Below are 19,557 nucleotides of genomic sequence, written 5' to 3'. Positions count from 1 at the left end.
AGTCCAGCGAGACGAGGAAAACGGGTTATAATGCAACTGGGGGCGGCCAGGCAAGCAACCGGGATGGCGCCTTCCCATAGATGACGATGTGCCCAACCCTAAATCTCGTCGTTGCTCTACAGCGGGAAGTACAGTCCCGGTGGCTGGGTGACGTCATGACGGGGAGGGGCGGATGCTGAGCTCATGTACCATTCCGATTGCAGTCGAGTGCGTGAACTATATGAATTCAAGGCATCTAACTGGCTGCAAGGTGTTCATGAGAAGTCGTGGAGCCGGGTGAAGCTTGTTGTTCATGGATGGGTCGCTGGATCTTTGGCCGGATCATCGGTACTCCACAGTTCGACAGACCGGGCGTTTATCAGATGAGTGAGGTAATCCGAAGACTCCAGCGGTCCGAAAGCTTAGGATACTTTCTTGTATGTGTAATTAACCAAGCTGCGATGAGTTGGTCAGAACTTGCTTTTACCTAGTATTTACGTTCTTCAGGCCCCCTTCCTCAAGAGGAAGTTAATTCACTTAGGGTTGGTTTGAGATGAATTGAGAATCGAGAAATGCGCCTACTGACAGCAATTGACAATCAACCTACGTGGACATTTTGCTACTAATAAGCCCGTAATTAACCGTCAAGCTATTCTACTTTGCTGAACTGTCCTACAGAGATCCACTGCGCAGAAAATTTGTAAGAATACCCCGGTCCGAAGCTAATCAGCCAGGTCATACATTTCTCTGTCTGTGTGTTGTACACCACAAAGAGGGAATCCGAATGCAAAAGCAAGCGTCCATCAATTCAAAACCAAGTCCACCGAACACACCGACGAACACCCAGAAGCAGACCATAGTCCGCAGCGTGCTAAGCAAAAAGAAAGATAGAGAAACAAAAAGAGCACACAAAATAGAACCGTAGCAAGCGCCTTCGTACATTACATCTCAAGCCCGCGTTTCAAGTCTAGGACATGTCGTCCGCGTCCGGGTTGTGTGAGTGCTCGTTGTCCGAGGCATGGAAGGCATCGCCAAACGCGGAGTTGTCCAGGTCGGGCAAATCGAGTCCATCGTTCTGCTCCGTGTATGCCGCTAGAGCGTCACCGGCACTGTCAATGTTGGTGAAGTCATCAAAGTTGGCGCTCTCAAGATTGCCCTCGCCGGCCCCGGATGCTGCGTTGCCGTCTTTGTTTTCATTATTGACCATCACCCAGTCGCCAGTTTCGCCGGCGGTACCGCCGCCTCCGAGCTGATTGCCCATGTCCATGTCCACATCCCCGGAGATATCAGCGCCGGGTTGTGTGGGGGCTGCGCCATTACCGCCAGGGCCACCGAACTGGTTCAGAAGGTGAGAATCGGCCTGATCAATCACCATATCATTTGTGAATGACTCGGGTTCTTCTTTCTGCTCGGGCTCGATCTTTTCCAACAAACCGCCCTTCTCGACGCACGAAACCTTAGGCTCCGGAACGATCTGTTTCTTCCAGGCAGTCTCAACATCACGAACCACATCGTTCACCTTATATTTGGCCTTCTCTTCCAAGTAGTCCAGCTGTGGGGTTTCGCCCTCCTCGTTGGGAACGACGATGCGGCCCTCCAAACGCCAAACCTCAGTTCCGGTCGCTGAAGGATCGGCGGCGGCATCACGAAGGCGCAACTCGGCATCCTTGAAAAGTGAGCTTCGGTTGAATCGTTCCATCCGGCGGGCGTGTTGCTTCTTGAGCTTCTCAATCTCAGCGGTCATATCGGCAACTTTCTTTGCGACACGATCGGCAAACTCCTCTGCCTTGGCAGGCTCCAGCTTAGTAGCATTCGGGGCCTGGTTCTCTTGACTTTCTGCGCCTGCTGGGGCATCAAAGAATCCCGCTGTCAACGACTCGAGCTCACCCTTGCGGCCGAGACCGAGGGAGACCGGCGTAATCTGCGAAATGGCGTAATGGGATGCGAAGATCTCTTCCATCCATTCGTGGTGCTGGACATATCGCATCTTGCTCACCTCGCGGGGAGTCAAGAGATCCATCACATCACCACTTGAAACATCCTCATCCTCGAGAGCGAAATCAGCAGCTGCCGCTGCAATCGCTGCTGATGGAGCACGGTGTCCGCGCTGCGCCTTACCCTGAGTGGGGGCGGGTGGTACTGCACCTGGGTGTGCCTGGGGTGGGTAGAAACCGGGCCGTCCAGGTTGCGCATTCGCGTATGCGGCGGGCTGTGGTTGGGTGAATCCCTGGGGAGCCATCTGAGGTGGGAAGCTAATCGTGGGCCAATTGTTGCGGTCATGGAGGAGGAATTCTTTGCGAGCGAGTTGGCCTTGACTCTGCAAGTAGCGTCGCTGGCTCATCATACTCTGTACTTGCGGCGTAACGGGGATACGGGTGGCGGGGATATGATCTTGCTGAGGCGCGCGAGAGTAGTGGACGATCCACAGTGAGGGATCGGGCTGGGGGGCATTCGGGATTTTAGAGGAGACAATGCGATAGCGCTTGCGACAGTGGCTGGCCACGTTTTCGTTTGGAGGATGATAACCGCTGCGGTGAAGGAACATCTCCACGGTCTGTTGAAAAAGGAATTAGTTATCGGCGCTCTGTCCACGCCGTTGGCGCTTTCCAAGGGGATGTCATACATATCCTCGGGCTTCAAAGGTGAAAGCCTGCTCCGCATCGGCCCAGACGTAACCGTCGCTCGCGAAGCTATTCCCCAAGTGTGCAAGTGGTTGCCAGGTCATCATCACGGTACCATCTTGTGGGCCATCCAAGAAGGTCCAGTGCATTGGTTGCGTCTGGCAGACCCGAGGCGCGCTGAGGAGGTATTCCACAGCCGTCTCGGTCGGCATCATGTGCATGTTGGGGTACCGGTTCCGCGACACAAGATGCATGTGCGGAATCTGAATTGAGGTGAAATGGTCAGCTCTGACATTCAAGTCACTTCGTTTGATTTGAAACCCGTGTCAAACGTGTATGATTGGATTGGGGGTCGCCTACCAGCTGCGGCGGGATACGGGCTGCTGGATCGTCCATCTTGGCTACACCCGTTTGCGGGTACCCAACTCAATCAATTGAATCGCGAAATGATTTAAGAAGATGGCGAGGGTCAATCGGGATGTCACCGATGGGGGTAAAGTTGGTCGCGCGGAATTGATGAGGGCTGATGGAGCTCCTGGCAACGCGACGCGGAGGATTTTTGATGCGGTGCGGGAGACGATACATGCCAGCAACGCACGACACCTAAGGCATCAGTATCAAAGAGGACACCTGCTACAGTCATAACTAGGTCACCTCAGCTCGCACCAAACATTGGCAGTTCTGTAGATGGCAAAGGAAACGATAAAATAGTTCTTGGATATCATTTTTCTAGTCACCAGTGGTGGGCTACCTAGGTACGCTTAGTCGGTGTTTTTGCGTTCTAGGCCGATGGTAATCAATATAGATGCATGAACTGGGCCGGGCCTTAAGCTGCCCACAAATTTCTCAAACGGAGATAATACAAAATTATTGCACCTATAAGCTTTGAAGGCTATGAGCTCAGATGACTTACCCATTGGGTCAACCCTGACTATATAATATTTCGTTGTCGAAGTATACAAGCCTCGGCATCCTTGATGGGACGATTACCGCGTCATCCAAAAGGGTGAGAGGAAACAGCCGGTATCAGTATTTGATGCAGCTGGTGGCTTAAACGAGGTAGCAAATAACTTGATTAATTTGTCTGGAAGGAGACTTTTCGTATCTAACTAGCCAACCTCGTACAGCCACGTAACCGTCGATGGGAATGTTCCCTTGAATCCCTTTTAGCTCAGTGATGTAGGTAACTATATCTGTAGATGATGTAACATCTGCGAGAAGAGATGTCAGCACAGAACTCGGTAAAACCCTAGTTCCCATTATCGATAGAGGTCTATAAACATACGCATGAAATGTTGGGACACTCGGCCGTGAGAGATAGTGGTGAAGCACTTGATCACTTGGGTAAAATTCGTCTCTATATGTCGGGTCGAAATACCTTCACTTTCCCTCCATTTTCTCTCATTTGTTAATCTCAGCTCGATAAATAGCGTACCTGGTAATGGCCAGGCCTCCAACTCGGTCCCGACTCCCCAGTCACCAGTGGCTCGTACTACTCCAAACCCTGTTCCCGCTGAAAGCCATCAACGACGCTCGCTTGGGGTCTCTTTTGCGGGGCGACACCATACATATGGAGTAAACCCCGTAAGTACACAAATGACTCCTCCCTCGGCAAAGGTCCGCTCAACCTAATATAGACTCGGGCCTTTTATTATTACCGAAGTGCTGATCACAGTCGGAGTAGCCCGCGTGCACACGCCAGTTGGGTTCGACGATGAATGCGGGTAAGCTTTTTTGGAGGGAAGCTCCACTCAAGCTTTTTTCGCCCATTCACCCAATCTCCGCACAAACCCACTCGATTGGATCCCCACTGGAAGGGCGCCGCGGAGGCTGGACGCCGCTCCGGCTTTTGGGGCTGGAAACTGTGGGGATGGCCCTGGTCGCCGGGTGCTAGTGGCGCCAATGGTTGCGCCCCTAGAGTCACCCATATCAGCCGAGTAGGTGACGAGTCCCTGTCGGCGACTCGGCTGTGACCATTGCGACCGTAACCCCCCACGGAAGATCTTGTTTTCCCCACAGACTATAAGTCCTGGCTTTCCCCCCGATGGCCCGGTCAAGGTCCGAGGCTTGCGGTTTTTTTTCTCTCTTTCTTCCCCTGTTCGGCTGGTTTCTATATTTGTCGCCATGGGTCACTTTGGCAGGAAGGATCCGTCAGAGGACGAGATTCAACGAGCACCATCGGATCGAGATGTTGAGAAGACTGTGCCTGCTCATCAGGAGGCCGGAAATATACAAAGTCCTGCCGTGGCCGCGACAATTCTTGACCCGGAATTGGAGCGACGTGTGCTGAGGAAGTTGGATTGGCGGGTGCCTACCTTGATGGGATTTTTCTGTATGGGCATAATTACTTTTTCGTGATTGTGTTGGACAACGATACAAGACAATTTCGTGCTAACGAGCTCTGTGTGACTAGATCTACTTGCTTTCCTCGACCGAAGTAACATTGGGTTCGTGCAGACCACCGCCGAAAATTGAAGTGAGCTGAAATATTGACTGATGGTTACATAGCAATGCAAAAATTGCCGGCATGACGGAAGACCTGAATCTAACTGGAAACCGGTACTCATGGCTACTGACGATTTTCTACATCTCATATACGGTGTTCGAGTTCCAGGCGTTGATGTGGAAGATCGTCAAGCCGCACCAATGGGCCGCCTTTGTTGTCTTCTCCTGGTATGCACATCCTCCACGTGGAGATGATCCCTCCGGAATCTGTTCAGATCGAACTGACATTGCATGGCAGGGGCTTGGTCGCAACGTGCCAAGCGGCTGTTACGAACTGGCAGGGCATGATGGCCCTGCGGTTCCTGATGGGTGTCTTTGAAGCTGGGTTTGGACCCGGTGTGCCCTATCTGCTGTCCTTCTTCTATCGCCGTCACGAGCTGGGTCTCCGTTGCGGTCTATTCTTGTCGGCTGCCCCGCTGGCTAATACCTTTGCGGGAGCTCTGGCCTACGGTATTACCTCGGGTCATTCGAAACTCGCAAATTGGCGACTCCTGTTTCTTGTCGAGGGTCTGCCTGTCTGTGCTGCTGCGATCTTAGCGTGGTTCTTTGTTCCAGACAATGCATCTTCGGCGAAGTTTCTCACCGAGGAGGAGAAGGAGGTTGCTCGGGTTCGCGCCTTGCAACAGTCTGGTGAAGCAGAGCGGGAGGGCAAAGTTCAATGGAAGGAGTTACTCGAGACACTATTCGACGCTAAGGCTTGGTTCACGGCGGTAAGCATTCCATCTGAAGAACACGTGAAACCAATGGGCTAATCTCTAATATTCCTGATGCGCAGTTAATGTACTTCAGCTGCAATGTTAGCTTCTCTTCTCTGCCGGTCTTTTTGCCGACTATCCTCAAGGAAATGGGCTTCACGGCCATCAACGCGCAGGGCCTCACCGCACCCCCCTTCTTTGCATCATTCCTCTGCACCATTGCGTCCACCTGGGTGGCGGATCGGCTCCAGCAGCGTGGATTGATGATCGCAGGACTATCAGCGATCGGCGGTGTGGGGTATATCCTGTGTGCCACCTGCGAGTCAGTTGGCGTACGATACTTTGGCGTGTTTCTCGCCGCTTGTGGAGTGTTTCCGTCGATCGCCAATATCCTTCCATGGGTTCTGAGTGAGTTCACTCCCTCTTTTATTGCTTTTGGGCTCTCCCCTCTGCAATAAATAGTTGCCCGATCATAGGTTTAGAATTTGCTAACCCCGATCTGCACACCAGATAACCAAGGCTCCGATACCCGCCGCGGTGGAGGTATCATCCTCCTGAACCTCATCGGCCAGTGCGGTCCCTTCCTGGGAACGAACGTATTCCCCGATAAGCAAGCCCCACGCTTTATCAAGGGAATGTCGATCTGTGCAGCGTTCATGTTCTTCACCACACTTCTTGCATTGTGTCTTCGGTTCTTGCTGGTGTGGGAAAACCGGCAGCTCGATAAGAAGTACGGACCGAAAATCGACGCCGATCCGACGAAAGAGGGCGAGGCTGCGGCAGAGGATAACTATGGCGCAAGCTTTAGATATGTGCTTTAAAATGATCGCTGAGAGGGTGGGTATGATTGGCTGCTTCAATGCGGTCGACTTGTTGTTATCCTTGCGTGGATAGGCGGGGCTCCGCGTAGCTCAGCTCCCCACTGTGTTTGTGATGATTTGGTATGATGTCAGGACCTTCATGATTTGATGTATGTAGAAGCTTGGGAGCGTGACATATGGCATGAGTTTCGTATGACGACAATATAATTTTATGATTATTGATTGAGCAATTCGATCTCCAGTAGCAAGCATACAACAGTGGTCCAAGGGTAATGTGCGCATTTGACCTTTGTTACTTGAACCGTCGTATGCGCACCGCGTGTTGATGATGGCTCTTTTGAGAATTGAAATCTAGATCATCCTTTCTGAAAATGCACGACTTTGAGTCCGGTCCAGACTGGACTCCTCTCACAGTCAAGATTTCCTCTTGGCTATCGCTCCTCCGAAGCCAACAAAATACCAGGCACTCGATTAGGCCTAGTATGATTGCCAAGTCAACGGTATCCGGACTAGTGCGGAGCAGCCAACAAAAGGCGGTGGCAAAAAGAGGGGAGAAATCCCGCGGAGGTGGAGACCAAAGCGGATCTCTTGTCCAGGAACAACGCAGCCTGATTTCGATGAAGACACTCCTCTCAAAGCTGGATGGTGGTGATCTTACCGTGTGATGGCGTCCAGGGGTCTCTCCCTCTTTGGGGTAAGCAAGTCTCACATGCTATAGTACAGGAATTTACTCACGGTCTGTCTTGATCTTGGTAGGCGCGGCAATCTACGCCAATTGCGAATCCGCCTCACCCGGAAGACTTCGATATGCGCCCCGACGCTCACGACCAGCATGAGGAACTTGAGCCCTTCCTCCTAAGCAACGAAGAGGTTCAGCAAGAACGGCTCACGACGAGAGTTTTCCGACAAATATCACGGGCATGGCGCCAGGCCAAAGTGTTGATTGCTTCTGAGCACGCGGTTGGCATCTTCAAATGCAGCCTTGCATATTTACTTGCATCTCTGGCAGTTTTCATACCATTCATTGGAAGCCTCTTGGGTAAGCAATATGGAAAACATCTCGTCGCTACCATCACTATCTACTTCCACCCAGCTCGATCGCAGGGTGGAATGTACAAAGCGCTGATATGTGCCTTCGTCGCTTTCCTGTTTGCGACCTTCCTCTCGTTGTCGAGTATGTGGGTGACCATCACTATTCAAAGAAAGCATGACTTGATCGAGCTAGGTCATGCTGTGGTGCTGGTCGTCTTCGTCATGGGTGGATTTGGATTTATCGGATGGATCAAACAGAGATTACAGGACCCGCTCGTCAATGTTGCGTGTTCTTTGGCTTCTCTAGCTTCCATTCTTGTTATCACGAAAGAAGGCGCTGTGCAGACAGGTGATTTATCCCTCACCAAGATTTCCCAGATTCTCAGGATGCTTCTTTTGGGTGTTGGAGTTTCAACAGCCGTGTCCTTGTTGATTCTGCCGGTTTCTGCCCGGAAGAAATTCCGTGGTGACCTCTCTACTTTGACTGGTACGGTGACGGCAACGTTGATGAGCATCACCGAGAGTTTTCTCCGCGGCTCAGACCGTGAGCTTCAAACGGCCGAGTTTACCAAGCTATCTGCACATCACGACAAAGTCTTCGGTCAGCTGAAGAAGTTACTTGACGAGACTAGACTTGAACACCACGTGGCTGGGACGAAGCGAGAGCACGCTCTTGAAAAACGGCTCGTGTGTTCAATGCAAGATATCACACATGGCTTAGGAGGTCTGCGCAGTGCAGTGGCCTTGCAGGCCAGATTACTTGCGCCGACTAAATACACAAGAACATCCAGACTCTCATCCGCAGGACATGAATCGTCCGGTTTCGCCACCTCTGAAAATTGGGGGCTACAGAGTGAGCCACAAGCTGTCTCGTGGACAGACACACAGGACTTGGACCGTGAATCTTCAAGCTTGATCACCGATGCTGGACAACAGTCCTCTTCAACTCATACCCCTGCCGAAATCTTTGAGAAACTAACATCCGGCCTCGAAGTTTCAATCGTACGTATATTCACAGACCCGTCGGCAAAAACCCGACCCCAAGCTAATTTATCATCTTTAGCTATCACTCGCTCATAGCCTAAAGGAGATATTTGCAGAAGTTTCTTTTGGGCCTGCGCCCGATTATCAACTTTCGATTGACCACGCGGTGATCACACGCATCAATGGAACAGTTGACCTTTACCGTGAAGCCCGACATGCTGCCTTTTCCTCGCTTCGTCGTGATTGGGAGATGATATCCCCTGTTCAGGTGGACAAGGCCAGTCTTGAGGAGATCTTCGCTAATTGCGAGTATTTCTCCGTTTCACTACTTGAGCTCAGTGAGCAACTGAGAGAGCTGTTATTGAGTCTGGAGGAACTGCAGGCTGAGGTGGATGAGAGACCTGACGGAAGGTCATGGGAGTGGCTGCGTCCTTCGTGGTGGCCGGCTCATCGAGGACCAGTGATCAATGATCCCACTGAAGGTAAGTTACCCAAACTCATTGGTATCCAAGGATTATGTCACTGATATATGTGTTGTTAGCTTCATTGTCAACAAGTGCCCGCACCACAGCCAGCACTCGACGATCACAACTAATTTCAAGTACGCGTGACCAGCCCGAAACCATATGCCGAGGATGGACACGGCATCAAAGAGCCACTGACAATGTTGTGAGACTGTTCGACTTTCTTCGAAAGGATGAGATCAAGTTCGCTCTCAAAGTAGGAATCGGAGCAGCGCTCTATGCCTTGCCTTCCTTCATATCCGTGACAAGACCAATCTATCTGTCTTGGAGAGGAGAATGGGGTCTTGTCTCCTACATGCTGGTGTGCTCCATGACTATCGGTGCATCAAACACCACGGGATTTGCTCGTTTCCTTGGTACATGTCTTGGCGGTCTTTGCTCGATCGGTGCTTGGTACCTTGCAGGCGGAGATGCAGTCAGGCTCGCTCTCACGGGCTTTATCATGGCCATTGGGCCTTTCTACGTCATTCTCGTCAAAGGTCAAGGCCCCATGGGGCGATTTATCTTACTGACTTACAACCTGTCTGTTCTCTACGCTTTTTCTCACTCGCAAATTGATCGCAATGATCCAAACGACGAGGTTGAACACCTTGACATAACCTCGATTGTTCTCCGTCGAGTTATCTCCGTCATCGCAGGCAACATTTGGGGTATCATCATTACACGAGGCATATGGCCGATTCGCGCACGAACAAAACTCGATGAAACTCTGCAGTCGCTGTGGCTTCAACTGGCTCTCATTTGGGAATCCGACCCGTTGAATACGTTATCCCGAGGAGATGCAGATACCCCTGTTCTGTATATGAATTCCCGCGACAAGGCTGAAATCGAGCACCTCCTCTCCCAGCTCGAACCTATGCAAACGTCAGCACGTTCTGAGTTCGAATTGAGAGATCGATTCCCAGATGCTGCTTACAGCAACGTCATTCACTGGACGAGAGATATCGTGGACAACTTCCATTCCTTGGACCTAGTTCTGGCCAATCTCGCTGCGCCTTCTGAGGGGCAGACCTCTCTCTTGAGACATACATCCGCTGCGAGACAGAGAATGTCTGAGTGCATTGGTAATTTACTAACCGGTAAGTTTCAATAATCCAAATATCCATCCCCCTCCAGCCCAAAAGCACTCTACCAATCCTCCTTACTAACACACCACCACTACTACAGGCATAGCTACAGCCATGGATTCCGAGCATACATTCAGCAATATCCCTACAAATGTAGAGCGCTCCCGAGACGAACTTCTGGCACAGATCTCTCGATACCGCCAAGACAAGGGGGTGTCTCAAGTGACGAATGATGAAGACTATGTCTTGCTTTACGCTTATAGTAAGTTTCCTGCGATAGGATTCATCAAGCAAGATTTACTGACGCACAACACCTCAGTCATCGTAAGTCGCCAATTGTCGAATGAGATCGTTCAAATCACGTCGGAATTGGGTCGCATTTTCCCGGCTTCGGATGGGGAGTTAGTTGGTGCTGTTAGAGTGTAATCTAGATGACTGTTCGCGATATATTTCGGTGAATTTCAGGAACAACTTTTCTTAAATTCTATCCTGGGGAGCTGTTACACTCGGTGACGAATCGACTGTTAAATTAGCCTCAACATTGGTTTAAAAAATTTGAGCCCATGGACTCGGGACTCGGTCTTTTACATATGCTCCTAAATTACTTTCCTAGAGCGTTCACTGCATTTGCCGCGGAGAATCCTTCCTACGGGGAAAGACGACCAATAAGACATAGGGTATTTCGGCTTGATGCTCTGCAGGATTCAGATCCGGATGATTATCGAACGGGCTACCCGCAATGTCTTACAAGGTATCCCCATAGATCACAACATGGGCCTGTCTTCTCTGGGGCTGGAGTTCGTATCACACGCTCCAATCTTCAACCTCAGTACCTCAAATCTAGCAGTTCGGGTGAGACTCAATTTTTAGGAAGAAATAGTCAAGTAGAGATTTCGAACTAGAGTGGCCGTTTGCTATGCGAAGTGATACGTAAACGAGAAGGAGAGAAATTAGACAACCTTGAAGGGTCGAGAGAAGTCTAAATACGCCTCGATAGACCCGCAGCCCCTCCGGGGTATCCGAGAAGCATCTGTATACAGTAGAACCAAGCACGACGTCTAGCTTGAAAAAATCGCTTATAACTTGCTCTGATGTAGACCCATCCAATAACAATCATTACTGGTTATTTATTGTGTGTATAAGAGAATGCTACGTATTGTGGATGGCCGAAGTCGGGGTGGATTCTCGAGACTCCATGGAGCACAGTAATCCGATGTGTGCAGATGGACGCTTATTCTCGGTCTTAGCGAAGAAGTCAAGAAGGGAATTAGCATGAACTTTCCATAGTAAACAAGAGCACGACAGGAATTCGAATTGGCTTTTTATTAGTAGTAGTCAAAGTATCTTAATACCCTTTATGGCTTAAGCGTAGAGCTTCTGTCTGGTTTGCCATGGGTAACGCGCCAAACAACCGTGGGTAGGAGAAGACGAAACATATCCCAAAGCCAAAATCGGGAAACAAGCGAATCATGAACGTCATTATGCGATCAAAGGATCAACAATCGATCCCCTGTGAGTTCACCGGTCGGAGAGAGTCGGAGGGGTGATGACACCGACTGGAAAGGTAATAGGTAGTACTGTATGTGAGAAGGTGGGGTTCGGTCGCATATAAGGTTGTCCTGCCCCTCACCTTCCATCTTCCTTTCTTCTTCCTTTCTTCATCAATTCTTTCAAGTTACAGATTTTCAAGAAACAGCTTTTAGCTATTACTGTAACTATGAGCCCTCGTCCCATAACATTCAGAGCTAACCTTGTTCAGATCCCAATCGGTCAAGTACATACAGCCCCTCCCATCCGACTGGGAAGCCATGGATACGCTTTGGCTGGGCACATTATCTCTCAGGGATCAAGGTATCTCAGGTAACTTCTGGGCGTGGACCGGTGTTCGTTCTTCACGTTGGTGGCATTTATTCTCTCCAGTGCCGGTAGCCAACTACCTTGCTAGCTGAAGCCGAGAGTGCCATCGACGTGGGTTCGTTCTGAGATTATACGGTCATAACTTGATATCTGGATAATACCAGCGAAAGGATCATGCCTTCCCCCTCTTCTCTCCCCTACAATTGAAGTACCAAACTAACAAAGGCACTCAAGTCACTTCCCCGACTTGATCCCTAACCCACTATGTCTCCCCCCGCTGCCATCTATGAGCCTACTGTTGCCCCCACCGGCATCAAGGGTAAGGTGATCGTCCCCGAGACGGGCTCCACTACCTTGACCGGTCAGGGCCAGAGCAAGCTTCTGGAGCAGTTCGGCGGCAAGTGGGATGAGTTCAAGTTCGCCCCTATCCGCGAGAGCCAGGTCTCGCGCGCCATGACCCGGCGCTACTACCAGGATCTGGACAACTATGCCGAGAGCGATGTTGTCATCGTCGGTGCTGGTTCCTGTGGTCTCAGCACGGCCTACGTGCTGGCCAAGGCCCGTCCGGACCTGAAGATTGCCATTCTTGAGGCCTCCGTGTCTCCTGGTTAGTCAATGGACACTTAACAATCCAGACAACCGGACATATTCTAACTGAACCCCACAGGTGGCGGTGCCTGGCTCGGTGGCCAGCTCTTCTCCGCCATGGTCCTGCGTCGTCCCGCAGATGCCTTCCTGAATGAGCTGGGCGTCCCCTTCGAGGAGGAGCCCAACAACCCCAACTTCGTGGTTGTCAAGCACGCCGCCCTGTTCACCTCGACCCTGCTGTCGCGTGTGCTGGCCTTCCCCAACGTCAAGCTCTTCAACGCCACCTGTGTTGAAGACCTGATTACCCGTCCCGACGGCGACTCCGTCCGCATCGCCGGTGTTGTCGTCAACTGGACTCTGGTCACCCTGCACCACGACGACCACTCCTGCATGGACCCCAACACCATCAACGCCCCCATCATCATCAGTACCACCGGCCACGACGGCCCCTTCGGCGCATTCTGCGCCAAGCGTCTCGTCTCCATGAACACCATCGAGAAGCTCGGTGGTATGCGTGGTCTGGACATGAACGCCGCCGAGGACGCCATCGTCAAGAACACCCGTGAGGTCACTAAGGGTCTCATCATTGGTGGTATGGAGCTGTCTGAGATTGATGGCTTCAACCGTATGGGCCCTACTTTCGGCGCTATGGTTATGAGTGGTGTTAAGGCTGCTGAGGAGGCGTTGGCTGTCTTCAATGAGCGCCAGCGTGAGTGTGCCGAGTAAGTTCGGTTTCACTTGAAACTTTGATGATGATGATGATCAATTTGATGGCCGGGGATATGAATACGGTCTAACTAGCTATTTTGGTATCGATATCAATGCACTCCACGCTCGTTATGTGCAGTTACAGTACGTTGCAAAATTTGTTTAACCGCCTCCACTCTCCGAGTGACTCTCTATTATGCCATCTTGGCCCACATTATTGCGGCAAGACCCACACGGTAAAAAACTATAGACTTAAGGAGTAGTAAACATTTATGAGGAGAGAGGTTAAAAGGGGTTCACATTATTGCCAGTTTCCGACAGGCATTATCAAAGGGTCTTCGAAGCCTTTGATGCGTTACTATAAAATACCGGGGCTGTGCGGCCACTGGAATTGCGGGGCAACGTACGTCTGCCCCTCATGTGGGCGAAGTGGCCCCGTAGCTGCGCCGGTCTCCTCTGCTTCGAATTGCACCCTGCACATTGCTTGACGTGCACATAATCTCGTTTCCTTCCCGCCCTGTATCGTTGTTGACAATATCTTCGCACCGCCTGCCTTGCATTTGCGTCGAGAGGGATACATCATGGATCCCGTCACCGCTATTGGCCTTGCCAGCAATGTCCTCCAATTCATTGACTTTTCCTACAAAATAATTTCTGGAGTCAATAAGATCCGGTCTTCTACGACTGGAATGACCCCTGAGAACGAGCGCCTAAGTGTTTTGGTGGAAGATTTGAATGTTGTTACGCAGAATTTGGTCACAGACGCCCCCGCTAAGACTGAAAACGAAAGGCAACTCAGCGCCTTGGCTGCGAATTGTCATGAATTGTCAGAAGAGCTCTACCAAATTCTCCGACGGCTGAGGGTCGGGAATAAGAATTCGAAATGGGAGGGCTTGATGGTGAAGTGGCACAGCGTGCGGAAAGAGAAGGAAATTGAGATGATTGAGCGACGGCTACAAGGGTATCAATCTCAGATTCTGATCAGGTTGCAGGTCATGTTCAGGTTTGTCCTATGACGGAATGATGTAAAATAGGGGATACTAACAGAAATTTAGTCACAATGCCAATAAGCAGAATCATTTCGTCAATGGCCAGCTAGAGGCTCTTCGAAGTGAGGGTAAGGCTCTCCAGAATAGAACAGCCACCGAACTAGACGAGTTATATGAGTCTATTTCGACACTGGTTGAGACTATCCAGTCGAATTCGGCTCAAGCGAGGTTGCACGACTCAAAAGAAGGACCGCTCGTCGAACTGGGAGCTTTGCTGTCAGAATTTCAGTCCGTGACGACTTCTCTGTCACATCAAAATAAGGTCCTGGAGCGGCTGGCATTTAAGTCCATGTATAGCCGCGAGGGCAGCATTGAAAAGGCCGAAAGTAGCACTTTCGCATGGATGGTTGACGAAGTTTCACAACCGACAATTGATCAAATTGATCTACCTGCTGGTCCCCAAGACAATAGTGATGAGAGGGTTCAGCAAAGGAAGGATCACGAGAAAGAGAAAATGAAGCAGGAAGCCTTGCGACAGCGTACTCGACAGGAATTTCTCACTTGGCTCAACTCCGGCCGTCACATCTTCCATATATCGGGGAAGGCGGGATCGGGGAAGTCTACATTGATGAAGTTTCTTGCTAAATCTTCTCGGGTCAAGAAAGAGTTAGAAAGCTGGGCCCGCGGTCGTCCCTTGATTTTTGTGCGGTTCTTTTTCTGGAACTCGGGCGATACCGAGCAGATGTCTCTGGAGGGTCTATATCGAAGCTTGCTGTTTGAAACATGCAGGCAAAAGCCTGATCTGATTCCTCGGCTCTTCCCTGAGATTTGGCGAGATAAAAGCTTGCTGGCAGCCCCTATACATTTTGATGAAGTCAAAGAAGCGTTCAATCGTCTGATCCAGGAAGCAAGCTCCTCCAAAAGCTATTTCTGCTTCTTTATTGATGGTCTGGACGAAATTGACGGCGACGAGATCGACCACTGGCGCATTTCTCATGATCTACAGTCCTGGACAGCCCAAGCAGATAATTTCAAGCTTTGTGTCAGCAGTCGTCCTCATGTTCCGTTTGTCCAATCCTTCGCGAATGACTTGAATCACCAGATTAGTATCCACGAACTCACTCGGGAGGATATTTTGAAATTCACTATGGCCATGTTCGAAAAAGACCCCAATTTCCATCGCATCAAGGATACATATAAAGACCTGGCGATCGAGATTGTGAACGCCTCCGATGGGGTGTTTCTCTGGGCTAGACTGGCTGTCCGCTCCCTCTTGAAAAGTGTTGGATATCAGGCCAGCGAGAAGGATTTGAAGCGAAAACTTCAGTTGCTGCCCAAGGGGCTGGATGAGCTCTTCGATCAAATTCTTGGCTCCATCGACCCCGACGATCAGCCTCTGTCGGACCAATTGTTTCTCTTAACGACTGCCAATTTCTGTGCATGGAAGCCGATAGTTCAGAACGCGATCACATACTCATGGCTAGAGGATCTTGATGATCCGGGTTTTCCTGGTGAATTCCCAATGGTATCATACACAGAGATCGAAATTGACGAGCGACTCGAGCGTGTTTCGTGCTTGTTGGATCGCCTCTCTCGGGGCATACTCGAGATGTCCCGAAAACGCAGCCGTGAGAAAGACGGACACGACTACTTTAGCTTCCAAGTGCAATTTCTCCATCGCAGTGCTCGTGACTACATTGTGGAAACCCGAAAAGCTCAAATGCAAGCCCGCATGCCGGAGTTTGAAGTCATTCCAGGAATATTTCGCTTGTTGCTTGCAGAACTCAAATTTGCGTTACCCACACTGCATGATTACAGACCCAGAGTATGGGGGAACTTTGGTGGAGAAGGCGGCGCTATCAGGGTGGCTGTTCATAGGCTTTTCACTGTGATGGAGAGCGCCCATATAAAATGTGGCTACGACGTGCCATCGCGATTCTTTGAAGAGGCCAGCCATATTATTCAGCATCATGCCCGAGCGACGGAAGGAGGAACAGAAATCCCTCCCGCAGATGAGATCTCGGATTTCAAAGGCTATATCTGGGGTGAAAACTTGCAACGCGTCGGTCGCACGTGGCTCACTTTAAGGGAGTCAAATCATTCTCCAGATTTCTTATGCGAGGTGGTGTGCCGTGAACTGCAGCAGTTTCTTTCACCCGATCTGATGAGGCAATTAAAACAGCAGAACCTGATCTCAGGACCAAATTTACTGCTTGTTGCCGCTCAATCCAGCAGCCTCACATTAGTACAGCAGCTTCTCCATGAAGGGCGGACCCCGACAGAGATGGTGCCCATGGAACCGATCCGTCCCTTCGACAACAACTGGGAAGAGATGACGACAATACCAGCCTCCCAAGCTGCCAATTCCGTGTGGATAATATTTCTGTATAGATTAGTCGAGGTATTCTTCTCAGGTTCTCTTAAACGCTCGAAAGTTCGATTTTTGGAATGTCTGGAGGAGTTCATGCTATGCAATGTTGATTGCAATGTTCAGTTTGTCGTGAGAATATTTCCCTCGTTCGGGGAATTTGACAAACCAGGGAGTGATATGAAAGACACCTGGGAAGACAGATGGCAAGATAAGGGTGAAACAGAAGAAAGAGTGGTATTTGACTTACTGGAATTTCTAGAGTTGGTGGGACCGTCCAACATGGAGGCTTTCCGTGCCAAACTTTCAGGCAAGAGGGTTCAAGGAGACCAATCAGAAGTGGTGCCCGTGTATGGACCTACAATTATTCACCAACGAGGCTCTATCTCGAAGGCCCTTGAGGCAATTGTGGCTGCGGGCAAGTTCAGTCAGACTCGTGCATACGCATTGTGCCTCGCCCTCGAAAGTGTCATCACTCCCTCCGAACGATTGGACACGCCTTTCGCTTTCCGAATCAGCTAAACCATGGCAAAATTCCAATTAACCTCCAAAGATCGGATATACAATGTTTAAATGATACTATCTCAATCATACCCTCCCCAGGTTTTGCCTATAAATTCGTTTCTACGGCGTCAGCAAAGTTGCTCGCTGCGTAGACAGCCTCACCACAAATGTAGTTTCGTATGTGAATAGGTGCGCATCAAAAGAGGGGCATGGAGGTATCAGATGTATTGGATGTACAGTGAATAAATGGCTGGATTTATGCCGATGGAGTAGTGGACAAGAGCTGCCGGGACACAGCAGATATGGCAGGCTGCCTAGAGCAAAGGAACGGTCTGACAGACCAGCAGACAGTGGATGATAGGTCTCTAGTGATCTCGAATCTTTTACGAAACGCAATCATTGCTCGCACATAAGAAGTAAGGGTGATGATTGAATGTACGAAGTCATAGACAGGGGTTCTAATGGTTGATGACCGAACCCTCGATAGGATGACATTATTATTATTAGTCGCGTAAAAGAGTCAGTTTATCGAGGTTTAGTGCAAACATGCAGTTTCTTGGCATATTCCCCTGACTAAGCAGACATATGGCTAACAGGACCTGGAGGTAGATACCCAGTACACTGGAGAAGACCTTGATAAGTAGATGTTAGCCCATTGCCAGGTGATATTGACCTTAGCGATATTCTAAAGTTCGTTGACATCTGATCAGGAAATTATGTATTATTCTGACCCGTCGGCGCAATGCCGGGCCTTAAGCTACACAGTATAGTACAATGTGAAGTCATAATAAGAACTAGTGGAACACAAACGCAGAATATAGGGATCGCGCACTCTCCTACTAGGAGCTTCCAGGACGACCCTTCTCTGCAGCCAGGACCAGACTTCTGGCATTCCGTACCTCCCACTCAAACTCCTTCAGAGCACGGAGCTCACTCGAAACGAACAGCCCACCAATCAATCCATCCAGAATGCCAGCCCCGAAATTCAGCGTACTGACCAGGATCAAGATGAACCCGATATAGGTGCGGTTGCCGACCCACCACACGCCGATCATGCACCCAATAGAGATGAATACAGACAAAATGAAGTGAATCAGTCGCCAGCGACGCTGTGATCGCTCGCGGCGCACGTAAGCATGAATCATTTCGATGATGAGATCGTATGTATGTGGAGACAGAGCGGCATTTGGTGCGAACGAGGCAGAAGTCGTCTTTTCAAGAGGTGGTTCGGTGGGTGATGGGGCTGGTTCGGTTTGAGTTGATGGCAAAGGACCTGTTCCTTCAGCGCAGCGAGTGATGACAGCCTCGACGGCGAAGTGGTCGCTCAAGGAGCAGCGGAGAGTGGGATGGCGCTGGGTCATGCCGACCTGTGCAGACTCGACGGACCAGCGTGGTGGAGGGAAACCCGGGGCGTAACCGCCATCACCGACAAAGATATAGTCGAGACGTTTGGCGCGAGCGTCGGGGGCATCTTTGTCTACAGGAATATCGTCACCCTTGTCGAGCTGCTTCTGCAGAGCTTTCGACCAGCGCCATGTGTTGAAGGCACCGTCGCAAGTAGCACCATTCTCGATCAAGTTGAATTCCGCTGATGGGATTGGTCGGTTCCGTGCCTTTTCAACGTCATCAATGGCGGCGCCAACGGACGAGTCCGGGTGGAGCTCGCGCCAGACATCACGGACAGGACTTTGGGCAGAGATCAACTTGTGGGCAAAGGAAGATGGTAGCATGTTGAAGTCACCCAAACCAATGACTAGATGTCCACGCTCAGCAGCGCCACGCATGAGCTTGGAGATCTCCCAAGCTTGAGCAGTGCGATGGCATAGATAGGAGTCGTTCGGCTCGCGCTCGTACGGCGCATGCAAGTGTGTACAGAAGACCTCAGCAACATCAGCCACCCCAGGTCCAAATCGGACCCTAGCACAGGCGACTCCTTTCCCCACGAACCAGTCACCCCGGAAGAAAGCTGTTGGTCGTCCATTCAATGGGTACGGAACCATGCTGCTTTCCTCGATAGGCCACTTTGATAGAATGGCCAGTCCCGCGCCGAATATTCCTCCAAAGTAAAATTTGCCGTATGGTAGTATGTGGCGGGTTTGGTCTCGAATGCTCTCGTAGTCCTGCTGCGTCCAGCACTCCTGAAGGCCCACTATCTCTGGCGGCGGGTCGGCCAGAGCCAGCTGTCGCCCAATCTCGGACAGACGTTCATGGCGATACTTGGAGATGTACTTTAGACCCCAGCAATTAAGGGTGAGGATTCGAATGTGAGTCGGAGGCTCACTCAAAGGCTCACTCGGAGGCAGAGAGGAGGCCAT

At 50.7% G+C, this 19,557-nt stretch overlaps 7 protein-coding genes across 7 annotated transcripts; 5 read left to right on the top strand and 2 right to left on the bottom strand.

Moving 5' to 3' along the window:
* Positions 1-946: 946 nt before the first annotated feature.
* N7473_011389 (uncharacterized protein) lies at positions 947-2,996 on the bottom strand (the record flags this gene model as incomplete). The annotated part of the gene is made up of 3 exons (XM_057157328.1): positions 947-2,533; positions 2,603-2,863; positions 2,961-2,996. The coding sequence occupies 3 exons, from the start codon at positions 2,994-2,996 to the stop codon at positions 947-949; spliced, it is 1,884 nt and encodes a 627-aa protein (XP_057003178.1).
* A 1,728-nt stretch (positions 2,997-4,724) lies between these two features.
* On the top strand, positions 4,725-6,621 carry N7473_011388 (putative MFS transporter; the record flags this gene model as incomplete). Its single annotated transcript, XM_057157327.1, has 6 exons — positions 4,725-4,932; positions 5,014-5,047; positions 5,109-5,273; positions 5,344-5,815; positions 5,881-6,208; positions 6,311-6,621. 6 exons carry the CDS (start codon positions 4,725-4,727, stop codon positions 6,619-6,621), a joined length of 1,518 nt encoding a protein of 505 aa, XP_057003177.1.
* Positions 6,622-7,285: 664 nt separating this feature from the next.
* Positions 7,286-10,654, top strand: N7473_011387 (uncharacterized protein; the record flags this gene model as incomplete). The annotated part of the gene is made up of 6 exons (XM_057157326.1): positions 7,286-7,315; positions 7,378-8,655; positions 8,717-9,119; positions 9,179-10,240; positions 10,329-10,490; positions 10,548-10,654. 6 exons carry the CDS (start codon positions 7,286-7,288, stop codon positions 10,652-10,654), a joined length of 3,042 nt encoding a protein of 1,013 aa, XP_057003176.1.
* A 1,043-nt stretch (positions 10,655-11,697) lies between these two features.
* Positions 11,698-12,177, top strand: N7473_011386 (uncharacterized protein; the record flags this gene model as incomplete). The annotated part of the gene is made up of 2 exons (XM_057157325.1): positions 11,698-11,740; positions 12,035-12,177. 2 exons carry the CDS (start codon positions 11,698-11,700, stop codon positions 12,175-12,177), a joined length of 186 nt encoding a protein of 61 aa, XP_057003175.1.
* Positions 12,178-12,349: 172 nt separating this feature from the next.
* Positions 12,350-13,399, top strand: thiA (thiamine thiazole synthase; the record flags this gene model as incomplete). The annotated part of the gene is made up of 2 exons (XM_057157324.1): positions 12,350-12,692; positions 12,753-13,399. 2 exons carry the CDS (start codon positions 12,350-12,352, stop codon positions 13,397-13,399), a joined length of 990 nt encoding a protein of 329 aa, XP_057003174.1.
* A 563-nt stretch (positions 13,400-13,962) lies between these two features.
* N7473_011384 (uncharacterized protein) lies at positions 13,963-17,260 on the top strand (the record flags this gene model as incomplete). The annotated part of the gene is made up of 2 exons (XM_057157323.1): positions 13,963-14,384; positions 14,437-17,260. The coding sequence occupies 2 exons, from the start codon at positions 13,963-13,965 to the stop codon at positions 17,258-17,260; spliced, it is 3,246 nt and encodes a 1,081-aa protein (XP_057003173.1).
* Positions 17,261-18,081: 821 nt separating this feature from the next.
* On the bottom strand, positions 18,082-19,557 carry N7473_011383 (inositol phosphosphingolipid phospholipase; the record flags this gene model as incomplete). Its single annotated transcript, XM_057157322.1, has 1 exon — positions 18,082-19,557. One exon carries the CDS (start codon positions 19,555-19,557, stop codon positions 18,082-18,084), a length of 1,476 nt encoding a protein of 491 aa, XP_057003172.1.

The sequence above is a fragment of the Penicillium subrubescens genome, assembly GCF_028828155.1.
Source record: "Penicillium subrubescens strain IBT 31985 chromosome Unknown utg000010l_segment0_segment0, whole genome shotgun sequence".
Classification (NCBI taxonomy): Eukaryota; Fungi; Ascomycota; class Eurotiomycetes; order Eurotiales; family Aspergillaceae; genus Penicillium; species Penicillium subrubescens.
This window is presented reverse-complemented; position numbering and strand designations above follow the sequence as displayed.